This window comes from Schizosaccharomyces cryophilus, assembly GCF_000004155.1.
Source record: "Schizosaccharomyces cryophilus OY26 unplaced genomic scaffold supercont4.7, whole genome shotgun sequence".
Taxonomy (NCBI): Eukaryota; Fungi; Ascomycota; class Schizosaccharomycetes; order Schizosaccharomycetales; family Schizosaccharomycetaceae; genus Schizosaccharomyces; species Schizosaccharomyces cryophilus.
Genome location: NW_013185630.1, coordinates 496732 through 520707, shown reverse-complemented (window position 1 = coordinate 520707; position 23976 = coordinate 496732). Strand labels below are relative to the sequence as shown.

General features: G+C 37.4%; 9 protein-coding genes and 3 non-coding genes across 12 annotated transcripts; 5 read left to right on the top strand and 7 right to left on the bottom strand.

The window, feature by feature from the left end:
• The first annotated feature begins 13 nt into the window (after positions 1–13).
• Positions 14–2401, top strand: SPOG_03422 (CASP family protein). Its single transcript, XM_013169837.1, has 3 exons — positions 14–96; positions 145–255; positions 319–2401. Exons 1-3 carry the CDS (start codon positions 45–47, stop codon positions 2058–2060), a joined length of 1905 nt encoding a protein of 634 aa, XP_013025291.1. The 5' UTR covers positions 14–44; the 3' UTR covers positions 2061–2401.
• On the bottom strand, positions 2303–3057 carry SPOG_03421 (60S ribosomal protein L17). The gene has a single exon (XM_013169836.1). The coding sequence runs from the start codon at positions 2975–2977 to the stop codon at positions 2414–2416; it is 564 nt and encodes a 187-aa protein (XP_013025290.1). The 5' UTR covers positions 2978–3057; the 3' UTR covers positions 2303–2413.
• A 1896-nt stretch (positions 3058–4953) lies between these two features.
• Positions 4954–6054, top strand: SPOG_03420 (stress response protein Bis1; the record flags this gene model as incomplete). Its single annotated transcript, XM_013169835.1, has 2 exons — positions 4954–5365; positions 5387–6054. 2 exons carry the CDS (start codon positions 4954–4956, stop codon positions 6052–6054), a joined length of 1080 nt encoding a protein of 359 aa, XP_013025289.1.
• Positions 6055–6175: 121 nt separating this feature from the next.
• Positions 6176–7552, bottom strand: SPOG_03419 (calnexin independence factor Cif1). The gene is made up of 2 exons (XM_013169834.1): positions 7283–7552; positions 6176–7230 (listed from the first exon to the last, which is right to left on the bottom strand). The coding sequence occupies exons 1-2, from the start codon at positions 7283–7285 to the stop codon at positions 6283–6285; spliced, it is 951 nt and encodes a 316-aa protein (XP_013025288.1). The 5' UTR covers positions 7286–7552; the 3' UTR covers positions 6176–6282.
• A 196-nt stretch (positions 7553–7748) lies between these two features.
• Positions 7749–10247, top strand: SPOG_03418 (ubiquitin-protein ligase E3 Brl2). Its single transcript, XM_013169833.1, has one exon. The coding sequence runs from the start codon at positions 8019–8021 to the stop codon at positions 10062–10064; it is 2046 nt and encodes a 681-aa protein (XP_013025287.1). The 5' UTR covers positions 7749–8018; the 3' UTR covers positions 10065–10247.
• Positions 10124–13947, bottom strand: SPOG_03417 (exocyst complex subunit Sec8). The gene is made up of 10 exons (XM_013169832.1): positions 13740–13947; positions 13647–13696; positions 13008–13602; positions 12855–12961; positions 11916–12814; positions 11698–11872; positions 11516–11654; positions 11029–11473; positions 10759–10989; positions 10124–10712 (listed from the first exon to the last, which is right to left on the bottom strand). Exons 1-10 carry the CDS (start codon positions 13900–13902, stop codon positions 10304–10306), a joined length of 3213 nt encoding a protein of 1070 aa, XP_013025286.1. The 5' UTR covers positions 13903–13947; the 3' UTR covers positions 10124–10303.
• Positions 13948–14766: 819 nt separating this feature from the next.
• SPOG_03416 (inositol polyphosphate kinase) lies at positions 14767–17760 on the bottom strand (the record flags this gene model as incomplete). The annotated part of the gene is made up of 2 exons (XM_013169831.1): positions 14767–17570; positions 17661–17760. The coding sequence occupies 2 exons, from the start codon at positions 17758–17760 to the stop codon at positions 14767–14769; spliced, it is 2904 nt and encodes a 967-aa protein (XP_013025285.1).
• Positions 17761–18163: 403 nt separating this feature from the next.
• SPOG_16357 lies at positions 18164–18245 on the bottom strand. The gene has a single exon. It is a non-coding gene; the product is annotated as a tRNA-Ser (tRNA).
• A 345-nt stretch (positions 18246–18590) lies between these two features.
• Positions 18591–20841, top strand: SPOG_03415 (Rik1-associated factor Raf2). The gene has a single exon (XM_013169830.1). The coding sequence runs from the start codon at positions 18704–18706 to the stop codon at positions 20645–20647; it is 1944 nt and encodes a 647-aa protein (XP_013025284.1). The 5' UTR covers positions 18591–18703; the 3' UTR covers positions 20648–20841.
• A 355-nt stretch (positions 20842–21196) lies between these two features.
• On the bottom strand, positions 21197–22105 carry SPOG_03414 (cargo receptor for soluble protein; the record flags this gene model as incomplete). The annotated part of the gene is made up of 2 exons (XM_013169829.1): positions 21197–21954; positions 22003–22105. The coding sequence occupies 2 exons, from the start codon at positions 22103–22105 to the stop codon at positions 21197–21199; spliced, it is 861 nt and encodes a 286-aa protein (XP_013025283.1).
• Positions 22106–22869: 764 nt separating this feature from the next.
• On the bottom strand, positions 22870–22953 carry SPOG_16356. Its single transcript has one exon. It is a non-coding gene; the product is annotated as a tRNA-Tyr (tRNA).
• A 743-nt stretch (positions 22954–23696) lies between these two features.
• On the top strand, positions 23697–23780 carry SPOG_16355. Its single transcript has one exon. It is a non-coding gene; the product is annotated as a tRNA-Tyr (tRNA).
• Positions 23781–23976: the final 196 nt, after the last annotated feature.

Below are 23976 nucleotides of genomic sequence, written 5' to 3'. Positions count from 1 at the left end.
ACTACTAGTCCATATTTATCTTGAGAATAGTAAAGACGGCCAAAATGGCTGTTGTGTCAGACGTAGTACTTCAAAAATTAATTGATTCCTGGAAAAGCATGTGATATCTAATTCTTTTGTACGAAAGACTAACGACAACACCAGATTCCCGGTTCGAGGAACTACAGAAAGAAACAGATGTAGCAGCCGAAGAAGTGGAAAAGACCCGAAAGGCTTCTTTGGAAGAAAGAAAAGATCTTTCTTTAAAAACTAAAGGTATAAACGAACGTGGCAGTTTCATGGTTTAATTGTATGCTTACACGCATTGCTATTCAACAGAATTCAAAAAACAAACAGATGAAGTGAAATTGGTAGAGATGAAAACCCTTCTGAAACTATATCAAGGAGGAATAGATTCCCTCACAAAGCGTGCAAAGTATGCAGAATCCATTTTTTTCCATCTGTACGAAACCTTAGGAGAGTTTCCAGATCCATATCCTTTATTAGAGCAGGCAGCTGAGATTGATCAAATCAAGCAAGAACTAGAATCCAAGGAGAAAGAAGAAAAGGCTCTCAGAGAAGAATTGAAACAAAAGGAGTCCTTATCAACCGAGGTTCGAAGTTTGCAGCAAGAATTGCAGAAAACAAAGAATTCGGTTGGAGCAGAAATACAGAAAAGGGTATCGAAATCCGTTGAGGAATGTGAAAGAAAGTTCTCAGAAAAAGAAAGGTTGTTTAAGGATTCTGAGCAAGAACATGCTGAGACGATTAACCAACTTAACAAAAAAGTTCGCGAATTACAAGCTACACAAATTGATCATACTCTGCAGTTTGGACAATTAGAAGCCCCAACTGAAGAAGCTATCACCAAAAGCTCGGAATATCAAAGTTTACTAAACGAACTTGATGAAGCAAATAGGACGGTTGGCTCTTTAGTGAGCGAAAATGAAAGGTTGAAACAAAGCTCTGATGAGTCAAAGCTTGAAAACGACAACTCCGACAATAATTTGAAAGAACATCTTGATTTCATGGAATTGAGAAATCGCAGTCTTACTGCTGAGCTAGAGCAACTTCATCAATCCTCCCAAAAAGAGCTAGAAACTTTCCAAAATACCCAGCTAGATCTTGAGAAGCAACTTGAACAGAAACAGAAAACTATTCATAATCAGCTTGAGACCCTGAAAAGCTATTCGGACTACGAAGAAATGAAAAGAGAACTATCCGTATTAAAACAAATTGAATTGAGCGCTGACTCACAGTCGAATGAGTCAACTTCCCTGGAAGCCCAGATCCTGAAACGCGAAAAAAAGCTATCTAATGAGCTTTCGAAGCTTAGAACCCAAGAAGCACACTTACAACAGAAGCTTGTCGATGAAAAAACGCGTAGTCAAAATTTGGTAAAAGACAATCGTGAACAGAAAGAGGCTTTACAGAAACTGGAGCGTGAATTGGCTTCCTTAAGTGCCGAAGGAAGCATGTCCTATGTGAATAATGGTTATCGTGAATCAAGCGGTCGCCTTTCCCCAACTTCTTCCATTATTGGAGGTAGTCCTAGTGTGTTTGGTGGGAGCACCATGTCAAAAGTCACTGGTACAGAAAGTAGTTCTACGATTATGGATATTGTTAAGCAGCAAAGAGATCGGTTTCGACGTGCCAATGTCGACTTAGTAAATCAGGTCAGTTCGAGTAACGAAAAGATTGCTACTTTAGAGAGTAAACTTAGAGAAATGGAGAAAAGCAATGCACTGTTATATGAACAAATGCGCTTCCGTGAACAGTATCAAAACCATTTGCAGCCGAGCCCTTCTCAAATTGAAGCAGCTACTGCATACGAAAATAATATTTCTCCGTTCGCGTCTTTCAGAAAAAAGGAAGCCGAACGAGCTTTTTCAAGAATGGGCTCATTTGAGCGTGTGTTATATGTGCTTTTACGTACAATTTTATTGAATAATGGCACCAGAACTATATTTTTGACCTATTTGATAATTTTGCACCTGTTTATATTGGTCGTTCTTTTCAAATTAGGCGTGTCTGTCAACAGACTATATGCCTTACCAGAACCGACACTAAAACCCGAATGATGATTTCTTAACGTCTTAAATTTACAGCAACTTTTATGGCTTATACTTAATCTGAATTTCCAGTGTACACTAATGAATCATTTGAAAATAGCGCTAAATAAGCCAAGTAAGACTTCATTGAGTCAACTCGTGATGTCCAAACTCGAATCAGTCCTTGTAAATCAAGATCAGACAAATTATACGCATGCCATCAACTACAAATCAGTTACATTACACCTTTACATATACAAACGACTGAAGAATACAAAAAACTCAAAACCATGAAAATAATTTGAACTCTACAGAACTAATGAAACTACAATAACCGAATCCATTCGTTAATCAATAGCTCCGTTCCTTTTACTAAATCTAATTTAGGCAGAGGTGATGGCCTTGCGAGCAGCCAAGTTACGAGCCTTAGCACCTTGTTTCAAAGAAACACGGGCAACCTTTTCGTTAGCCTTAGGAACAGCGTCTTCTTCTTCAGCAACAATAATTTCGATATGGCAAGGATGAGACAAGTAAGCAGTGACACGACCGTAAGCACGGTAGGTACGGCGGTGTTGCTTAGGAGCACCATTGACTTGAATGTGCTTGATGGCCAACTTGTCCATATCCAAACCCTTAGCCTCAGCGTTAGCTTCGGCATTCTTCAAAAGGTCAAGGATAACCTTGACGGACTTAACGGGCCAACGAGCTTGGGTGACACCGAATTCCTTGCCTTGAGCAGTACGACCAACGCCGCCATTGAAGCGACGGAAAGGAACAGCTTGCTTATGTTCAGTGACATTTTCCAAGTAAGCAAAGGCCTTCTTCAAGTTCATGCCATTGATGGTGAAGGCAACTTCACGGGAGTTCTTAAAGTGAGTTCTCAAGTAAGAACCACGAGCCTTGGCGCACTTGGTCTCAGATGCAGGAGCTGCAGAGTAGCGTGCCATTTTTGTTTTTGGATTATTTTTTTAAAACTTGCGTTGAGGAAAGCTTGAAATTCTGACCAGCACCAAATTTTCGACTTGTGACTGTTTTTTCTTTCAGGGTAGTGGTGCAAAATACGGTTTGTTATTATTGCAAATACGTGTTAGCAACACTACTTTAATACATCATAAATTACATGTCCTGTTTTTTATAAATATGCTATGCATAATGAAAAGAGAAGTTTTTGTGAATTTGTTAAACTTGATCGATTCTGAGCTATTGACATTCGTTGAGTTAAAGGGTAGTACTGTATAAAAATGAAGAGTAAACAGAAGAAATGCTTTCATCGTATCTGTTTACAATGAACGCAAAAGCCGGTTGAACTAAAAACTTGAATTTGAATGTAAGTACCTAAAGATGTTCTTTCCTCGAGATCATGCTCATGTAAATTAATTGAAGACGCTTAAATGAATGAAAGATGAAAAGACTTTCTAGTGATATTAGCTGAAACTTTATAATGACAACAACTTTCCTACAGCATCACCTAGTAATTTTTAGGTTGCTTGGAGACATTTTTTGAGTCTCTTTCCCCGATCGGTTCAGTGTACTCAGGTTAAGAGTAGCTTTCTTGAGAGTGAGGGTTCGAGGGAACATTTGTTTCTGCTTTTGGTAAGTGTTGCTTCCTATCACGCCTTTCCTTTTCCATTCTTGGTAATCGTGAAGAAGCGTCCGTGGTGTTCATATGAGTATAAGACATGAACCATATAATGTAGGAAACAAATTGGAACCATGCCGCCAGGTCTAATTTTTTATGGTATTTTAAGGCCATTCACGGCACTAATGCATTAACAAAGTTTATGAAGAAAAGAAAGCAAATATGCAGAAACGTTTAAAATTTATAGCGTACTATTTCTTGGTTGACATCCTCGTATGAATCATGTTCAGGTCGACGATAATCGTACACAACCTGCGGTTGAAACATGTTGAATCCGCTGCTTTAAAATTGGGGATGATTCTTTGATGAGTATTTAATTTGGCAATGTCTACGAAAGAGAAAAGAAGAACTGAAATTTCTATTACTTTGTTTCCATAAGTTCTATTCTCAGTACCTTTTTATTATATATTTCGGTTACTTGGGTTATTTAAAATCTGTTTCAAATGATTCTGGTTATGAAACAGAATTTAGAGAACGTATTGCTTATCATTTACCGGTTGTGGTTGTTTAATATTTTTCTGCTACTTTTGACGCGTCGTTGTTAAGGTTAAAGAGATTCAGTTCCTATGGAAGATTTGTCAAGGAAAGGCGATTAAAAGGTAAAGTAGCTTTACCAACGTCTTAACTATAGTCCCAGTCAAAGAACAGTTTCTTCCAGAGAATCATAAAGATTTTAGAGGATGCACCCTCGGGTGTCCTTGAAAGAATCGACAACATTGCTGTAATGATTGGAATGTCTACAAGAAAACTTACAGAAAATGTGTGAAATATATCTGACAAGCGAGCGACATCCTTGTTGAACACGAATAATCATGTAAATACATAGAGCTTCTTATGCAGCGTAATAAAGCAGAACCATCACTACTACCCTAAAATGATTGATTAGTTTACGGGTATAGCAAAGTTGCAGTAACCAGTATATCTCTAATTAGCTCTAACGAAGAATGTTCCTCTTCAACGAACGCTCTCATGAAAGCTACAGCATCACCATATATGAGTGACTGTACAGCGTCTGTGAACCTGACATGAAATTTCAACCTTGCTAACAATTTGCATTGTCGATAATTTAGCCCGTTAAGCTCATTTTATTGTACTGTATTCTTACGGCGACAAAGTTTATTACATTTCGCATAATTCACATCCTTTTTTCTTTCCTTTTTTTTCCTTTCTACACAATTTAAAATCCAAAAAAAGGTAAAACATAACTTTAGGTATTTGTCTTGTCCGTCATTTTGCTTGCTCTACTCTCAGACACTTTTACACTGTGTTAACTACAGCTAATTCATGTCCTTGACAAAATCGAACAATGGAGACAAACAACTAATTCAAAAAGAAGATAAATACACTTTAGGAGAAATTAAACCCATTGCTATTGAGGAAGATGATTATATTGAAGGCTTAAACTCAATAATTCAAAAAACCTATTATCCAGACCTTTCTCGTTTGAAAGCCCATTCAGAAGGATTTACATATGAATTTGAAGATGATATTATCCAAGAGAAAAACGACGCAGTTCACGAACAGCTGGCATTACTCCCGAAAAATGATCATCTTGTGCAGAAGCTAAAGCGTAGTACTCAGGGAGTAACGCTTGCTGATTATCAGAAGAAGTTCACTTCTGAAGACAATGCCTCCTTTTCTGAACTGTTTCATAATGAAAAGAGTGTCAGGAAAGTCTTACTGCAAAGGCGCTATGGTATGCTACATGATGAAAAAGCTGTCGACGCAGATTCCTCCTCTGCAACAAACATTCAACCAAGCAAGGCAATTGCATGGAAGGAGAGGCCCAATACTATTCATACTTGGAATTTCCAACCGAGAAATTCGTTAATGTTTTATCCTCAAACCTCAGAACCGTCTGCTTTAACCAGAGCAAGAGGTCAGCATCAAAAAATCGATAGCTCATCAACCCGGCTTGATGACGAGTTTATAAAGAAATCGAATCAGCCCAGCCAGGATCCTTTACCGGAACCTGCAATTAACAGGCATGAAGCCTCAATTAACGGATATCCCTTGGTTGGTTCAAATTATGGGGTGACCTCTCGAAAATCATCGACAAATTTCTATATTCCTGAGACGTCTCGAAGAGAAAAACTGCATGATCTCCGTTTACATAGCTTAAAGTCTCAGAATAATTCGCCTTCTACTCCTGGTTACTCCGTTGTCTCTTCTACGGCTGAACAAGCATCGGCAACCTCAGGGAAGCTTCCTTCTAGACTTTCTACTTTGACTCCAGCAGCTAAACGTCTTGTAGCGCAGTCATATTTGACGGCTTCTACTAGGGACTCCCCAATGCGTCGTCGCTTGACGGCTACTTCAGTACCAAAGTTTTCTTGGACACCTACACCTCGTACTAAAAACCCTGCCACTCCTAAACGAGTCTAAAAATAACTTATAATGAGCAAGTTATGAATGAATGAATAAAATCGATAATGCTTACTTTGTGGAATGTAGAAAAAAAGGAACGTATATCGAATGGCATGCAAATCTATAATGTTAATGAAGTGTGAAATGATGTTATTTTAAAAATAATAAAAATTGAATACATAAACAATTATTTTTTAACCAAAACCCTTGTTATTCCTTTTTACAAATATTTAATCTAGATAACACTCACTCTTCTTTTTGAATTTCAATAGAATGGTTTTGTTCTGATTCCCAAAGAGAAGAAAGCGCAAAAAGCCTCATCTCATAAATGACTCCTGGCTTATTGAAAGAATACCATTGATGTAAAAGCGAAGATCGAAGGACCAAAATCATTCCATCATGCAGACGCACAGAATGCTGGATGGCAGGAAGTTTAAGTTCGGCCTCTTGTACATCACCAACAACAATAATTACTGTAAAACCATACTTTATAGCAGGGTCAGAATTAAGAAAAGAGACTTTGTCTTCAGTTTCGATTAGCCGAACAGAAAAATTAGGAAAAGCACCAAATCGAGCCTGCTGAGGAGCCACCTCTAAATTTAATAGAGATTCGTGAAATTTAGGAACATGAGCACTCAGAATTCCACTTGCAAATCGAAACAAAGGGGAGCACTTTTGAAGGAAATCACTATATGCAAGTGAACGAATGCTATCAGCCGTTTTAACCAACGATCCTCCACGCTTGTCGTAACTTGTTCCAAAAATGTAGGAATATTGTTTAGATTCCTGATTCTGAGCTTGAAAAAACTGTTCAATGGTTCCAAACAAATCCTTAGTAAATGATGTACCAGCTGTTTCGCCTAATGCATATAACAACAAATTGCCACGTTTGTCACCAATTTGGTAGCCGAGCTTCTCTTGGTCTTTTGTTTGGCTTGAAAATTCCTTCTTCTGTTCTTCTGAGATTTCTGGATCATTTTTCATTAACTTCGACAGAGATTTCAGGGACACCTTTTCTAGATTGATTCTCTTATTTCTTTGTTCTTCAACAATTTGTTTAGTCTTTTGTAACTTTTGGGCCTTTAGTTTCTCTGCTCGAGCTTCTTTTCTTTTCTTTTTGGGAGGCTCGTTTTCCGCATGTTCGTTGTTAACAGGCTCCTTCTCAATCTTTCTATCCTGTCCGTTTTCTTCAGCCTTGACAACCGTTAAATTTAATGTCCACAAGCATCACTCATACTTTACTTACCATTTTGTGGGGTTTATTGAAATATTGGTATGGGGGACAACAGCTCAAACTGGAAATGTCGAGTTCTCAGCTAAACAAAATTTTCTGGCCTTGTAGTATAAGTAACTACTAACAAGTGAAAGAGCGAACGTTTAAATCTTCAAGCGTGTTTATAAATTTTCTCTCATCTTTCCTTCTGCATATCATTCCTCTCAGATCCTTCACCTTGTCTCGCTAGAAACTCAGAAACGAAAGAAAATGTCTATTTCTATTCTACAAGAACATTTCAAGCATCTATATCAAATTAATAAATTCTTTTTTATGTAAAAAACTTTTTTTGGAAACATCATACTCATTTACTCGATAGTATGATTTTAGAATAATGATATGTAATGGAACCTGAAAAATATACGCTAAATCATTAACGAAGCCAAGTACCATATTCTAAACGTTCGCTAAATGCTTACAGACACAAGGTAAACGTTACGCGACCTCTGCCAATTTGATTGAAACAGTTCTACGTGAATTGTTCGTGTTTTGTTGGATTTGAATATTGGATTTATAATTATTTTATAACAAGGGTATCTAGGATATATTTTTGAACGGTGGTCCCTTCGAATTCTGTTAATATTGAAAGCATAGAAGTTATTATCTTTCATCCTTATTCGTTTTGTTATAAGGCTCATAAAGTCTTGGATATTTCTTATTTTTTGTGCATATTTTACTTGTATATTACTGATGCTTGTGCTAGTTGACAATGAGTGAAAATGAGTCTGGTACAGGGCAAACGCTTCATCAAAAGCGTAGGTTTTCTGAACAAGACGAAGGTTTCTATGAGGTAAATAATGTTTCAAAAAAGCAACTTTTAGAAGAATTGCATAGTAGCAGGCGACGCTATGAAGAAGCATCCAGAAGATTGGATAAACAGAAGACTGTAATTAATGATAGATTACGGCACATCGCTTTTTTCCTCAGTTGGTGGCCGCTGGTAGCTCAGCAATTTTATTGCATCTTCCAGAATCGCGAGCCTGCTGATTTTGGGACCGAACAGTCCATTGCGCTTGTGGAGCAGATTCCTGATTTGGAACACACAAGAAAGTCGTTTCAAAATGAAAGTTCGGGAATTCGTACAATGTTGAACGAATCATTTTCTCCAGAAATAATGAAAGGACTAATGTCAACGTTAGAATCTCAATCCGCCTTCACTTTTCCTTTAAATGACGATTCGCAATTAAGTCAAAGCAAGCAGGCTCTCGATTCCGAAATAGAAAAAGTAACGAACGAGCTTCAGTCCGCAAAAGATCATCTGCATTGTATTTTAAAGCTTCCTGATCGATCTAGTAGTTATACATTACGATGTATCAATGAATCTGTAAGTTTGCATCCCCCTACAAAGACAGAAAGTTCAATAAATAAAAGGGAGCAAGATGCTTCTGTGGGAGAAGCTTTGAAACAGCAGTCTCAATTGCAAGAGCTTTCCAGATTACAAGAAGACCAACAAGCCCTAATGAATCTATACTCTCAACAATTATCCTCTGTCGATTTCAAGTTGACTGAAGCTGAAAATATCGTTATTCAAAGAAAAAATGAGCTTGGGAGCGTTGACTGGGAACATCTTCAGAAAAGCCCTTCCTTATTGAACTTAAAACACGTTTTGTTAATGACGTCTGCTCAATATGGATTCCTCGAACAACTGGTTACTGAATCTTGTGAGGAGAAGGAATTTTTGCTACAACAGAAGAGGAACTTTGACGATTATTCTAGGTCATATTATCAATCTATTTTATCGGATTTTGAAACTCAGATTGTCTCATTACAAAAAGATGAACATAGAATTGCCCAGGCTAAAACAGATCTGTTGAAAGCAAGCGAAAAGAGACAAGCAGGTTTAGATGAAAAGGCGACTACATTAAAAGAAAAGAAAGAGAAACTCAAGGAACTTGATACTGAAGTGGAGGAAACCAAGAATAAAATAGAGTCAATAAATCATTCCGTTGGTCCTAAGTTGCAAGAAGGAATGAAATCTGTACTCTTTCAAAAAGAGTTATCCAAATTTTTGACCCAAGAATTAGCTCATACGGAGCGGGCTTTCCGTTTAGCTAATCAACAAGTATTAAAAAAAAATGATATGCGGATGGAGGAATTAACTAATAAGTACAAACTCGAAAAAGATAAAGCAGAACAGAAGTACTTTGTCACGATGAAAGCTGGAGATAATTTACATGTCGAAGTTAGAGCACTTCGTGAAAAATACAAGAAAGCGGATGAAATTACCTCAAAGATGCTACATGCTCAGCATCTAACTATTTTAGATATCATTAAGTTAGAAGAAAGCATCTCTGTACTATCTGAGGTTCGAAATACATCTTCAAGATATTCCCTCAGTTTTCAAGTTAAACAAGCAAAGCAAAATTTTTCGATAGCTAGTTTGGAGAAAAAAGTGAATACCCTGGATGGGATAATTGGAAAAGCAAAGTCTGAACTATCCGACTTGAATGAACAACTTTCTTTACTATCGTCAAATATTGTTTCCTTGGAAAAACGAAATGAACATCACGAATGGCAAAAACGAAAGTTGAGGGACAATGCAGTATCATCATCTGAAGAGGAATTGAAGATGTACAGAGCTATGTGTAAGTGTTCTGTTTGCAATTTTGAACGCTGGAAAAACTCTGCAATATCTCTTTGTGGGCATGCTTTCTGTTATCAATGCATACAAAAAAGAATAGAAACACGACAAAGACGTTGTCCTATATGTGGTCGAGGATTTGGAGCTTCTGATGTTGTTCCTATGCAATTATAACTTGCTTTCCTTGCTAATGTAATGTAAAATACTAAAATGCGATGGTCGCTAATTTACTGCTTGTGGATAATTAAAATCGGGTTATTTAAGAGGATATTATCTTCATTCTATTTTTCAATTACATCTCTGCACGTAGTTTTGGGATTGTAATAATAATTAATACTGCGTTATGCTAAGCATGCATAATAATCGTAATTCATTAAACATCTTCCGTAGTCTATATGATAAAACCCAATGGCTTATTTTTGGTCAGCGATAACGGCATTCTCCAGTTGAGTCATTATCAAGCCCACTTTTTTAGAATACTGACGCTGAAGGTCTTCTCTTCCACTTTTATTGGCATCCTTCATTAATCGCTGATAATAAATACGAACCATTTGCTTCACATCTTTAATTAATTCACTGGAAGGAGTAGCCATAAAGTGTTCAATAATTTTTTTGGCACCATTTTGATATATTCCGAAAACTTTCGAAGCCTTTGGGAATGAAACATCATGCACGTTTGGCTGCAGAGATTTTAGCACCTGGATTATTGTTGTCATGTTTTTAAGCATCTGTAAACAAGCCCCACGATTCATGGATTCAAGCTTGTAGAATTTCGCATATAGCAGGGAATCCAAAAATCCATCAATACCATGGATTACAAAACTAGATATTTGTTAGCACTTGAGATTATTATCACTTTATTACTTACTTTTGTTCCCATGCAGGTAGACAGTTCTTTAGCTTCAAAACAGTGGACACGATGGTAGCGTTCAAATCCACAATAGAAACATCAGGTCGACCTCTGTATTCAACTACATAATCAGGAAGAGTCACTGTTTCCTGAAAAGCATTCATATATCGTAGCCGTATTTCCATTCTTATAAGAAGTAGAGCATCAAACTTAGTTTGTTGAAGCTTTTCGAATAACTCTCCGTAAACACTGAAAAGTTAGCATGAATTTTGGTTTCGATTTACAAACCTTTTGAGTGAATTGGCTTCTGTACGACCAAAGTCCATTTCATTAAAGGAAATAATGTTTCCATTTAAATTAGCTTGTGATCGTCGTAAAACATTCGAAAAATCATCCTGTTCGAGATAAAACGAGAAACACCTTTGAAGAATCCACTCCATGGAATTGTAGAAATAAGAGAGTAGCTCAGGTAAATCCGAATCTTTACTTAACACAGATACAGGCAATTTCTTGTCTGCGATTAGTTGGCCTTCGTATTGTAATAGTCGTTTATTTTCAGAAATGCATATTTCATCGAGATCGGCTGAATTTCTTTTGGTCTCTTTCATAAGACGAATTAATTGGGGATAAATTAAATCATCATGTAGTACTCGAAAACGAACAGTGTCATCTACATCCTCATTTTCCTCGTCAAACTTTCTATATTCTTTTAATAAAGCTGACCGACATAAATCTGAAAAGGTTAATATCGATTTATCTGTACATTCAAACATACCTGATATATATTCAGCACACCGAAGCTGAAAGCGACTTAATAAACCTTTCAATAAATCATAAAATTCATCCAAATTTAAAGATATAGTTGGAAGATAATCCTGCAAAGCTTGTATATATTCAACAACACTTATATGGCACTGCTGAATTAGCAATCAATGATCATTTAAGTATTCAACGTACTTTAAATATGGGAAACTTCGAATATTCTCGCCAATTCGGATATACTCGAAAAGAATTAGCGTCTCCTAAAATGTTTTCGAGATGGCTAGACATAAAATTGAACAGCTGGGGCACGTAATGTCCTTGTAAAAATTCTTTAAGAAAATTAACAGCAAATTTTCGAGACAGATGAGGGCTACTACAGTTAGTTGCTAGGAATGCTAAAAATTTGAACATACTCCTCAAGGTAAATGATGGCATCTTCTAAAAACCTCACTGTAGAAGAAAGCACAGAAGAAGCATGAAATATCGATGGACCTACCAAAGCAGGGTGACCTGCTAAGCGAGAAATATCTTTTGAACCAGAAAAGAGTTCAATTGTCGAGACAGAAGCATTGGAGCGCTTGGCTAAGAAGCCAGGAGCAATCGAGGTCACCAAATTGCTGACATCTTTATGAAAACTGCTTCCATTTTCAACAGCTACTTCACTTGTAACGTCAAAGAGCTTATCAGTCTGGTTCTGTCCCGGAAGGTTGTAAATGGACAGTTCATTGCTTTGCTCGATACTTCCAATTTTCTCAGTAAATTCATCCTTTGATAAAAGGTAATCACGAAGTAGCAACCTAAGTTCGCCCTCTATGGCTTGCACTAAAGGTTCGTAAGTAAAAGCCTGAAAATCCGCCGCTTCAACTTTAGGGCTTTTTGGTATTGAAGGAGTTTTAGAAGGTGTAATATTAGACTTTAAAGATTTTGAAGCATCTATAGCACTTAGCGTCTCTGGTTTCATCAAGTATTCATAAATTCCACGATGATGCATAACAATGCATCTCAATCTTAAAAATAATTCTTCAAAAAAGTCAGATAAAAGCTTTTGCTCCGTGTAAGATTCGGCATTTAATCCAAGTTCGAATAAAGAATCAGGAAAGTTACCGGCACCTGCGTCTTTGGTATTTAAAGCATATTTTGTCATAAACTCACGAGATACGGTATCCACGGTGGAAAATATTTCAGCTGATGTACGAGATTTCAAAGCAGATATTGCATTTGGTAATTTTCCGAGTAAGTTGAGAGACTCCAAAATAATACGCAGATCTCGAAAGCTATCCTGGCCGAATTTCATTTCGATACATTGTGAAAGCTAAAAATTAGCCTGGTTCATGTAAAAGAAGAAATCTTACCTGTAACGATAAAGATTTTTTTAAATAATTTAGCTGTTCGTATTGCTCACGCACCAGAACGAGTTCCGATTTGGTTAGAAAATTACGTAAAAAAAGAGGGTCAGAAACTAAATGCGGTTAGTCAATGAGCTGTTTCATAAAAATTTAGCATACTTCGTAGGGAACTAGAGCAACAAGCAGACATGATGGGATAGGCTAAAGGTCTCTTCAGAAAAACAATGGAAATAAGGTCATCTGACAAGACATCTTCTAAATGAGATACCAATCCATTTAAACGGCTTTTAAATTGCTCCACAACCAAAATCCCATCGAAAGCAGGGTGCATTAAGCGCTCGCGAACACGGTGAACCAAATCACAGAGATTATAGTAGTCTTTAGCTTGTAACAGCTTTGGCGCCGACTCAAAAACCCTGTTTGCCTCGTTGATCTCTTTGAGGATTTCGATGATTTTTCGATGCTGTGCGCTTCTTGTCATTACTTGCTGTAGATCTTTGCTGTTGGTAACGCCTATGAATTCTCGAGAGTTTTCAAGCGAACCCTTCAAAGTGTTTATGCGGACAAGGCATCTTTGTATTCCATCAATGATTTCTCCATATGCAGACACACTTCGAGCAAAATCATCCTTGTGCTGGTCGGCAATGGCTTGCAAAGAAGAACTCACTTTATCGTATACACGTACAAAAGATTTGTAATCTCTACCAAAAGAGTCTTCATCTAGCAATTCGAGGGCCGTAGATATTGGACGATACTATTACTAAATTAGCTATTGTTTACAGCAACAGTGATACTTACGTCCTCGCGGCACAAATCTTTCCATTCATCCTCGATTTCTTGAACCAAAACTGATACTTGTTAAAGCCCTATTCTTTCAAATAGTTCACGTACATTTTAAATCATGCATTTGCATTCCACGCATTGCACTTTCACTGCGCATTTCGCGCTCTGGTGGTGAATTCGAGTTTTCATGCTTTTCAGGCGATATTAATCTTGAATGGCTACTTGTAGGATGCCCTTTCTTTTTGGAGTTTGAGTAAAATTTGGCATCCATCAAATCCAACACTTTTGTATAAAAACGAGGTTTTATTTACTCTTCCACAGATGGCGTATGTCAATGGATTGCCGAACTGTAACAAGTCTCCTAATCGATTTAGCAAGTTTTAGCATTAATTCAAAAACGAATTTAGCAAAGTACGGTAGTCTACGCAATTTAATCGTTTTTGAAATAATAATTGAAAACAAATACAGAAAGTCTTGCAGGTGTTCAATGTATAGTTACGAGACAATAGTATTATATCAATTTGCTAGCATAACCCGTATACCTTAATTGGGTATGAAGACAGCAAGTTAGTAATAATAATGAATACATGCAAGGCAGAAACGTAGGGTAATAGAATTAGAAACAGAAGGAAGACGGACTATAAAGAAATCAAAGATTTATATCACGGGAAACATCGATCAATATAAATGTCCAAAGTAAAAAAGGTAATAAAAAAGAAAGACGAATCTGAACTAGTTTATCTATGTAAGTTCCTATTTCCAAAAGCATGAAAAATTATTGTAAACCAAAACAACCATGCAGAATGTGCAAATCATCAAACAATATGGAAGGAATCAAAATGTCATAAACTAATTTAAACTCATCTTTACAACGCTTAATTCTGCCTAAAGCAGCTGCTCTGGATTATACACAGTACTTTGATAGAAAGGGGAAAGGGACATAGAATAAACGGTGAATATAAAGATATTATAAGCTTTCGCATTAAAAGTTATTAGAGATGATATTTTAGCTTTAACGAAGAAAATCAACGACATTCTGTTAATGCTTTCTCAAAATCATGCCAATACAAAATTGAGGCCCAAAAAACGTACGAAAATAATTTTTCTAAACTTCTTGCCAGCAGTCTAATCATAATCAAGTAGAAGCATCTCCGCAAGCATCAGCGTCTTCATCAGGAAAGTCAAGCTCTTCACCTAGCTCATCGCAAGCATCGGTGAGATTATCTTCATAACCACGTTCAGCAACGCGCATTCCTTTTGCCTCTCGGTATATTTTAGAAAAATAAAGGCGTAAAGTACGCAAACCCCTAATATATCCTTTGTCATACGAATCGGGGTGTTGAGGAGGACAAGTTGCTTCCGAGAGCATGTTTTTGTCTTCTGCAAAAACGCAATTTGCAAAATCGACAATTCTAATGTCAATCTCTCTTGAGTTTGCTCCTTCGTGATCTAAAGAACTACTTGATCCGTTGTTCGGTGAAGGTTCACCATCATATATAAATAAAAGAGAGCTCGCATACAATCTAGAACCTCTTAACAAACGAACAATCTGTTCCAGATGTCTTAATTTTCGTAAAATAGCAGGGATATGATGTATTAGTAAATGTTCATTATCCTCATCATCCTCCGTCCATCCCAAAAACCGCATTAATGCAAGCTGAAACTCCTCGCCTGCTTTTATATCTCTACCAACATACTTGTCCTCAAACGTGTATGATTGAAACCATGAATGCCACACTTGCATTCCACATATTCTGACACCTAAAACACGAGACGTAGTCATTGCACACTTTTTTGTTTGAGAAGCTTTCTTCTTTTCAGTGGCCATTATACCATATTGCCTAGTTCCCATTTTAACATCCAGAACGCAAGGACGATTCATTCCACTCGTTAAATCTTCAATGACAATATAGCGTTCTATTTGAGTCGCTCTATGCAAGGAGCTGTCTTCTTCCTTGGAATGCTTTGGTACATCTTGTTCTTCATGTGATGCCTTTGGCAATATCGGGAATGAAGTGGTTCTATGCGGTTGGTCATCTGATATGTTATTGTCAACAGCTTCAAGCGGAGGAGGACCTTCATATAAGTCTTCGTTGTCCATGGCGAACATAGGCACTTCTGATGCATTTTTTTGAGCTTGCAATTTCTTGGAATTTTCAATATACGTAGATGATTTCGGCAAACCCGGTTTGCATTCGTAATCGCCCAACATCTCAGATAAACGGGGGAATTCGCTGGATTCTGGCTCCTCCCATACAGCATCAGAAGAGTATCGTCTTTGGTTTCGAGAACCTTTGTTCTGCTTACTTAAAGGATCATAGTCCATTTCTTCATTTTCCTCGTCAACAGCCGTGCACATATCACAAGACTTATCTTCAACACTACACGACAAGCTCTTATTAGGATCAGCCTCAGAATTTCGTCTGGAGCGAGAGTTATGATCAAAATGGTAAATATTAACAGTGTTATCTCTAAAAACAGAGGGTCTGCTCGATCGGTGCGACTTCCTTAACTTGTAGCGAGATCCTAGTGATTGTGATTGACGAGCATGTTTAGGGGCAAAAACTTCTTTTAATACTTGTTCACGTAGCTTTCTATTGATCAATGTAGTACCCCAAGGCGTTTTTCGAGGTTGTGAAGACTCTCCATCATTAGAAGATGGCCGATCATCGATAGAGCTAGATTTGTTGTGATCGCTTTCAGTATCATGTCGAATCTGGCCGGGTAGCATCCATTCAGGAAAAATGTGCCGATTTTGTTCCACACTGACTTCCGGGATATATCCACATGGTTGTCGTTGAGACGATTGTCCATACACGTTTTTTTTGGCAGCTTTAGAGGAAGACTGGGTAACGTCACGATCATTTTCAGTTCCTTCTGCTTCGTCTTTCTTCTGATCTGTTTCGGTATGAGTGACATTCAAAACACCGATGTATTTAGGAATAAATGGTAACAATTCAGGATGGCAGGTCTCAATGGTTTCATAAAAAGTATTTTCGTTGCGAGTCAACGGCTTACAAACAGCTCTTCTAGAAAACCGGAAAAAAGCCGTATGGCCACCAACTTGATGCTTGAAAGGTTCTAACTGGACAGTAATTGGATAATCAACATTCCAATTAAAAAAGGGATTGTCATCCGGAGGAGAAGACGATTTTGAGGAAAATGAAGAACGGGGAGTAGACAAGGGGCTAGTACGAGGGCGAGATAGAGAGCGATCAAATTCAAACGATGCATCAGGTAAGAGAGGTAAATGTTGAGATGACCTAGTAGAAGGGTGGTGAGGAATGTATGTAGCGGTGGTCTTGGAACTTGTGGATCCTTCTTTACGACCTCGAGAAGCTTTTGGAGTTGTCGTTAAAATTCCTTGAGGGTGTGCACTGCCCACATTAGGTTCAAGAAGGGCGGGGGTAGAGTTTGAATGATAATTTTGATGAGAGTATTTCGTGATTTGATCAGGGACTGCAGGGGAATTTCGTCCTAGAGAATCATTCTCAGGAACTGGATGCAAGGTGTTATTGTTGGCATCATTAGGGTTTAAAGTTGAGGACTCAAACACACGCAGTGATTTACTGGCTTTCCTTGCAGGGTGAACGTCTTGGGATGCTTGAGTTTCATTTGCATCCGGTTCCATTGAGGATGGTTCCTCAACATGGATTGAAGGTTCTGTGGCTGAGAAGGGAGATTGACAATGCATATCGGCAAAATTAGTGTCCTGAAGAAGGTCTTGTAAAGAATCATGAAAAGCAGTCTGTTGATTGTTAGGAGTAAGTTGCTGATAGTGATCGGAAGAACGTCGGCTGAGCGGAGCGGTATGCGATTGTCGTTCATTAACTTGCGGATGAGACAAATTTGATACAGGGGCATGATAAATGGGGGCTAAAGGTTGATGTACAGTATTTTCAAATTCAGAATGTGGAAACTGGTCACTTTGTCTTCTACCTGGAGACAGGACCTCTAAAGGACGTGTAGGTTTTTGTAGCGAAAAATCTGAATTTCTTTCACGATTTTTCATTTCTTTCGCAAACGAACCGTTTTCTGGGCATTTTAACTTTTCCAATTTTCTCTCTGGATACTTGGCGTTTCTGCCACTATACGAACTAGGCAGGCAACACTTTGATGTGTTCTGCATAAATTCATAAGTTGAGATTTTTCGCAAAGCAATTTCTGCTATAATATCCCGGCTTGTAACCCCGAATTCGTCAAACTCTTTTGTTTACTTCTTCATACAGAGGCGTTTGGTTGTTGGTAAGTTCTTTGGATCATGCTTCGCTACGTCTGAGTAACATCTTCCTTAAGTGGGGGGTAAAAAAAGCAGCAACGCTTCACATCCGTATTATTGAATTACAATTGCGTTACGTAAACGTTATAAACTTTACCGTACTCTTTGTATTTCGCTAAATTGAGATTCAAGAAAAATGAACTCTGCTAAAAGTTCTAAAGTATATCGTGAACAGTGTATATAAAAACAGTAAGTTTAATTTACAAAGCATTACATAATCGATTGCAAATAAACTTGCAGAAAAATTAAAAAACGACACCAGCAGGATTTGAACCTGCGCGCGGAGACCGCAATAGATTTCTAGTCTATCCCTTTAACCACTCAGGCATAGTGTCGATTGTTGTCAGCAATTAGAGTATTCCATATTAGTAAGTTCAAAAGTTGTATGAGTTTTAATGCATCTATATTCAAAAGAAAAAATTACACTGATCAGGAGTATGTGAAAGCATGGTCATTTACTTGAACATCCTCTTTAACAGTAATGCAAGGTTCAATTGGCAAAACACTTTTTACTGAAATATTATATTACACAAGAGCCCGTAAGTCTCCTATCTATACGAGAGACAACCTAACCAGTTCGAATAGGATGAACTGTTCAATGGATGGAATTCTCCTCGCTTAAGTTCGTTAAGTACTTACAGTAGTCTACCACAATTCGTACAGTTCCATTAAATTCATGTTCATTTGTTTACAACAACATTGTAGGAGGGCGACTTAGCAGGGACAAATATGCAGGCTATGTAAAGGGAATTTTTGTGCGGTCTATCAAGGGATTGTTGTTTTGATAAGAAAAATGCCTGCTACATCGACGAGTAGAAAGTCGGTTGACAAACGCGAGACACACATGTTACAACATGTTACTATAACAAATGAGTACGGGGAGCTGTCCGACCTTGAAGACGTAATGGAACACGGGCCCTTTACACTAACGGGGCTATTGGTAATGAGTAAAAGGGAGCATGGTGGGTCAAACGAGGATAGTACGGTCCTTGGCCATTCCATTAAAATCTCTCCTATATGGACGTTCAGCTTGAGAGATGAGTTCAAAGAGGAAACGACAAAGCTATGGATTATCACGTCAAATCGTCGCTATATTATCTTGTCTTCTTCTGAAGAGTACCAACCATATTATGAACAAATTCTGGAGAAAAATCGATTATTTTTTGTCTTAAAGAATAAATTCAAGCAGGACATGGTACGGGGACACTTGCAAGACTACGATAGCTACATTTCTACTGTGAGCGAAAGGATGAACCTTGCGTCCGAGTATCATGCCATTTTGCTTATTCAAAAACACCTTCGATTTTTGCTGCTACAAATGACCAGTGCGACTTCTCTTCATATATGGGCGGAATCACCTTTTTTACAACGAATTCGTTCTTCATACGAGCATGTAATATTTGAGATCAATGCAAATATTCAAAAAGTCCGTTCCCGGAGGAAAAATACTAAGCGTCCGTCAGCTACAAAAATAGAGAATCAAGATACTTATCAGCTAAAAGACCAAAGGCCATCCCTAGCTTTTCAACCAGTTCAGCCTTTCCGTGTGTCTCCCTTGAAGATACAGCAGCAACATTATTGTCTTACACAAACGTTTCCAATACATATACCCCATAATGATTCCTGGCTTCCAGGTCTTCGGATAGTCGATCCCAATTTCGATGCTATTACACTGTGGAAACGGATACAAGCATCGCAAGAAAACTCAAACTTTCATTCCATTTCTCTGGAGGAAGCATCCCGCGTGGTTGCTGAAGAATCTCAAAGTACATACCTTGAAGCAAAAACCAAAATCACTGGGCATGGAGAAGCATTATTACAGATTATGTATTTTACCCCCTCCTGGCGAGGATCAGCTTTGTTTAATGATTTAAAGCATGCTGTTGGCTATCAGACTACTATATACCAAGCGAGAGTTCAGTTCCGGACCCGTTGCCAACAGCTGCTTCAACGACTTGATTCCCCTTTCGTCAAACCCGAAAAAGAGAATACCGATATTGACCTATTCTCCAGTAAATTGGAGCCTAGCAAAGTGGCTTTACCTTTATATTTTACTCTTCTTAAACAAATAAGTTGTAGTTTGCCAGGTGCTGATTATACTTACGCTCAGTACGTGCATCATCTAAGTACTCAAGCTGCAGTGCAACAAGAAAAAGTTGGAGATTTATTAATTAGTATCCTTCCTGAATTTTTGCAACTTTTTTCTCGAGAAATTGGTTACTGGCCAGTGTTCTCTATCTATAGTTACTTATATGAATGTTTGAAAAAATCATATCCCAAGGTTCGTTCTAATATTCCTAATTTTTGGAATGAAATATGGCTCAACAAAAAAAATACGTTTGCGCATCTAGTTAAGGGCTCCCCAACAACCACTTCAGTCCCTGTTCCTTCTACTTCTATTCCCTTTAATCCTCGAGAGACTACCCCTAAATCAACCAAACTGCGCGTACTTCAGTATTCCGACGTTGAAGCTGAGAAACAAAGGCGATATGTGCTTTATAAAGTGCAAAAAGTTTATCCAGTTCAGTTAGAATCCGATATACAGTCAGGTATTTGGACTTGCCCTGTGAAACATTGTTTGTATTTCTCAATTAACGATAATCCCTTAAAGCCCAACCCTAATATTTATGAACATATTATCGGTCATATGAAATCTACGCCCATGTTAGAAGGTTTACCCGCAAAAAATAGTGCTTTGATTGAAGATATCGAAATGGTAAGTCATGAAATGCTGTGAGCTCAAAAGTACGCAGACGCATGATTTACATATTGTTTATCAATGCAGTGTTACATGACTATAGACAATATTGGTTAGAATGATATTATGAATCTATAATAATCTTAAGGGAAGTCATCTTATGTGAAAAGAAGAGGAATATAGAATATAAAATGAATATTAAATGTATGTCAGATAAGAGACATTATAAATCATGAGCAAAACTAGATCAAGTCATACTAGATGGATGCTTAAAGAATCATAAAAGCATGTAGCAACCTACATGAAATCTCAATGCTGTAGATAATCATACGTATACGTCTAGATGGCGTTACAAATAAATCAAAAAGTAAGTACCAACAAAATAGGTACTGATAGCGGCGTATGGTCACGCGATATCGTCTTCTTTTTTCTTTTTTTTTTCTTTTTTACGGTTGACAAGCATGCTAAAGCGGTACGAGACCACCAAGTCCTATGGCAAGAATTATGCAGAGGGAAAGTCGAAACCATATAATAGTTTTCCTGGGTAATATAAAAAAAGTTGTGCACATAGGACAGAAGAAACTCAATCTAATATATCTTTTTCTTTTCATCAACAGAAAATTTACCAGGACCAGTATTAACGAGATATAACAGGCCACCAATGATAGAAAGCGTCTGGAAGAAGTCATAGCGGTAAAAATCACGATGGGGACTATTTCTAGCAATGGACCAGAAACTATTGATAATAAAGTTGGAGACTGAAAGGATTAAAACCAGTATAGCGGCGAAATACTTAGCTTTGAAGCCGATGACAACCATTGTACAAGCGATTCCGGACAGAAGATGAACAAAGATACGAGTGTATGTGATGCCGCTTCCTTCCTTGGCTAAAAGGCCAATAAACATGAAAATAAGCAAGACACGACCGGCAAGCTGGAAATAAGTACGTTTATTGTGCTCAGAAACGGCGGGTAAGCCAGCAAATCGGTTGAGACGACGATGAATAAAAGTATCGCTAGCCACAAGGCAAAGTCCACCAATGACACTAACGTTTCGGAAGAACATCTCGCCGCTGGTAAGTAGTCCATAGGCAAAAGCTTGTAGAACAGTTACAAACAAAAGAGAACCAATGGCATAGGCTTGGCGCTTTCTAAACACCACCATTGTTGATCCAATGAACATGAGGACCACACATACAAAAAGCAGCAAGGGAGCAGTACCGAATCGAAAGCGACGATAATCCCGCATATAAGAAACCTGTTCAGGCCATTGTGTTACGATTCGGATTGCGTCTTCAAAATACGTAGCAACAATAAGGAACCGACCCAAAATGGGCATATAGGGACCTAAAGGAGACAAAAAAATCTCCGCCTGTTCCACAATCTGAGAAGCACGCTCCGAAAGTGTTCTTTGTCGAAGTCCATAGCTGGAACGTGTTGCATAAGAATCTTGATTGACCGACAGAGGAATTGTCGAATATGGAGCACGTGAGGTCATTTTCTTGTTTTGTATGTCGCCGATGATAAGTAAAATCCTTTTGTGTATCTATCCCTCTAATTTTTTAGTCAAATTCCCTTCTTCAGTGCCCGTTTTGACCTTGATTTTTGTATTATGAATATAGGGAAAGCGTAGGTTACAATAGTCTCCATATCCTTAGCTCGTTATTCCCATCGTCATATAAGGAATTCTTACCCAAATTTTAGCGAAACTCCCTAAACGAATCGGTTTGTAGAAAGGAAGGATTCAAGTCCTGAAGAAAGAAAAAACAATAAAGATAATTCGCTACTTTATAGCCATTTTCAAGGATGAAAATGCGCATCCCTTAATGCAGTTTCGTACCTATTTTAGCCAATAGCTTGAATTCAATGTAAGCGATACCATAGGTAGTAAATGCTTTGATAGAAATAAGAAATAAGAGAAGAAGAATGCAAATTGTTGATTGTATTCTTAACAAACATTAGCCGACCCTGAATTGAACTGGAGTCGTAAAACAAATTTGTTCATATTAATATTTGACCGTTGTATGATATTAAATTAGACTCGTGATATGAATTAATGATATGTTAATAGTTCAAATAGCTGCTAATATAGTCGAAAAGTATTCCTCAAAAACTTCATTTGGAGATAGAACGATGATACTATTGAAAGAATTACCAAAAAGAAAGGGGTGGACTGTGTTCCCATAGTTGAAGACTGTTTTTTTTATTTTCTAATGCTTTGTATCGTAGAATCCTGTTATAAACAGGAAGACCAAAAAAATATCTCCTGAGCCAGATTTGAACTAGCGACCAACCGGTATCCTTTAAATTACAGCCGGGTGTGATAACCAACTACACCATCAGGAGTTATGTTGATTGCATATGTCACCTATTATTATTTATGTTTATTTTAAGGCATTAGAAGTAACACAAAAAATGCATAAACGAAAAGGAAAAGAGAAGAAAACTATGGCTGATAGATCTGACTTCGATTATCCTTTGAATTTTTTTTTCTTTTTTTTATGAACTTGTATCTTTTCCCGCGTTGGTCAAATCTTGATACCTCTGAAAAGAAGAATTGAGGTTGTTTAACTAGAATTGAAAAAAAAAAAAAAACAAAGCCTGGGAAATTTTGAAACGAATTATATATTCCAATTTTTTTTTCTAATTTCTACTTCATAATGAAACGCACTACAACAAAAAACATCCATTCGTACGTTTAGCAATTGTTCTCATATAGGGATCAATTGATGAACAAACAAACAAGATGCGGTAAACAAGTATCATGAGATTTAATCAAATATTTTATTTATCGATTCATTTTTCTAGTTTTCAAGATTGTTTTGTACCTTTTTATTTATTATTATTATTATTATTAAATTTTTCCTTTTTTATAAGAACAGCAAATGGACAGTCGCATACAAATATGCAACTTTGTATATAAAAAAAGTTTGAAGAAATGAGTTAACAACTTTACGCATCACATACTTCTTTCATGATTCCTTTACTCTCCTCAGTAGTATTCTCATCATTATATTGAATTTTTATTTTTTGCTGCACTACAAATTATTATCTTTAAATTATCTAATGCGACTTAGCATAATAAGCAACTCTCGATGGTGTAGTTGGTTATCACACCCGGCTGTAATGTCTAAGATACCGGTTGGTCGCTAGTTCGAATCTGGCTCGAGAGACTTTTTGATATTTTTTTAGTCAAAAGCCAGAGGAAACCTTGCGATAGAGCGGGTATTTTTCAAAAGAGAAAATAGCAACTCAAAATTTACTCATACACAATTCCCGCTGGTTTAATCCTCGGTTGAATCCCCACTTAAAGTAACGACCTTTCCTACTACGATTCACCAAAATCCAGGAATACAAAACTACAAAATA

Coding starts and splice junctions, on each gene's coding strand:
- SPOG_03415 (XM_013169830.1), top strand. CDS start 18,704: ATGCCTGCTACATCGACGAGTAGAAAGTCGGTTGACAAACGCGAGACA.
- SPOG_03418 (XM_013169833.1), top strand. CDS start 8,019: ATGAGTGAAAATGAGTCTGGTACAGGGCAAACGCTTCATCAAAAGCGT.
- SPOG_03421 (XM_013169836.1), bottom strand. CDS start 2,977: ATGGCACGCTACTCTGCAGCTCCTGCATCTGAGACCAAGTGCGCCAAG.
- SPOG_03417 (XM_013169832.1), bottom strand. CDS start 13,902: ATGGATGCCAAATTTTACTCAAACTCCAAAAAGAAAGGGCATCCTACA. Junction 12,962..13,007: donor TTGCTCTAGTTCCCTACGAA/GTATGCTAAATT, acceptor AACCGCATTTAG/TTTCTGACCCTCTTTTTTTA. Junction 10,713..10,758: donor CTACCTGCATGGGAACAAAA/GTAAGTAATAAA, acceptor ACAAATATCTAG/TTTTGTAATCCATGGTATTG.
- SPOG_03422 (XM_013169837.1), top strand. CDS start 45: ATGGCTGTTGTGTCAGACGTAGTACTTCAAAAATTAATTGATTCCTGG. Junction 97..144: donor ATTAATTGATTCCTGGAAAA/GCATGTGATATC, acceptor CGACAACACCAG/ATTCCCGGTTCGAGGAACTA. Junction 256..318: donor TCTTTCTTTAAAAACTAAAG/GTATAAACGAAC, acceptor GCTATTCAACAG/AATTCAAAAAACAAACAGAT.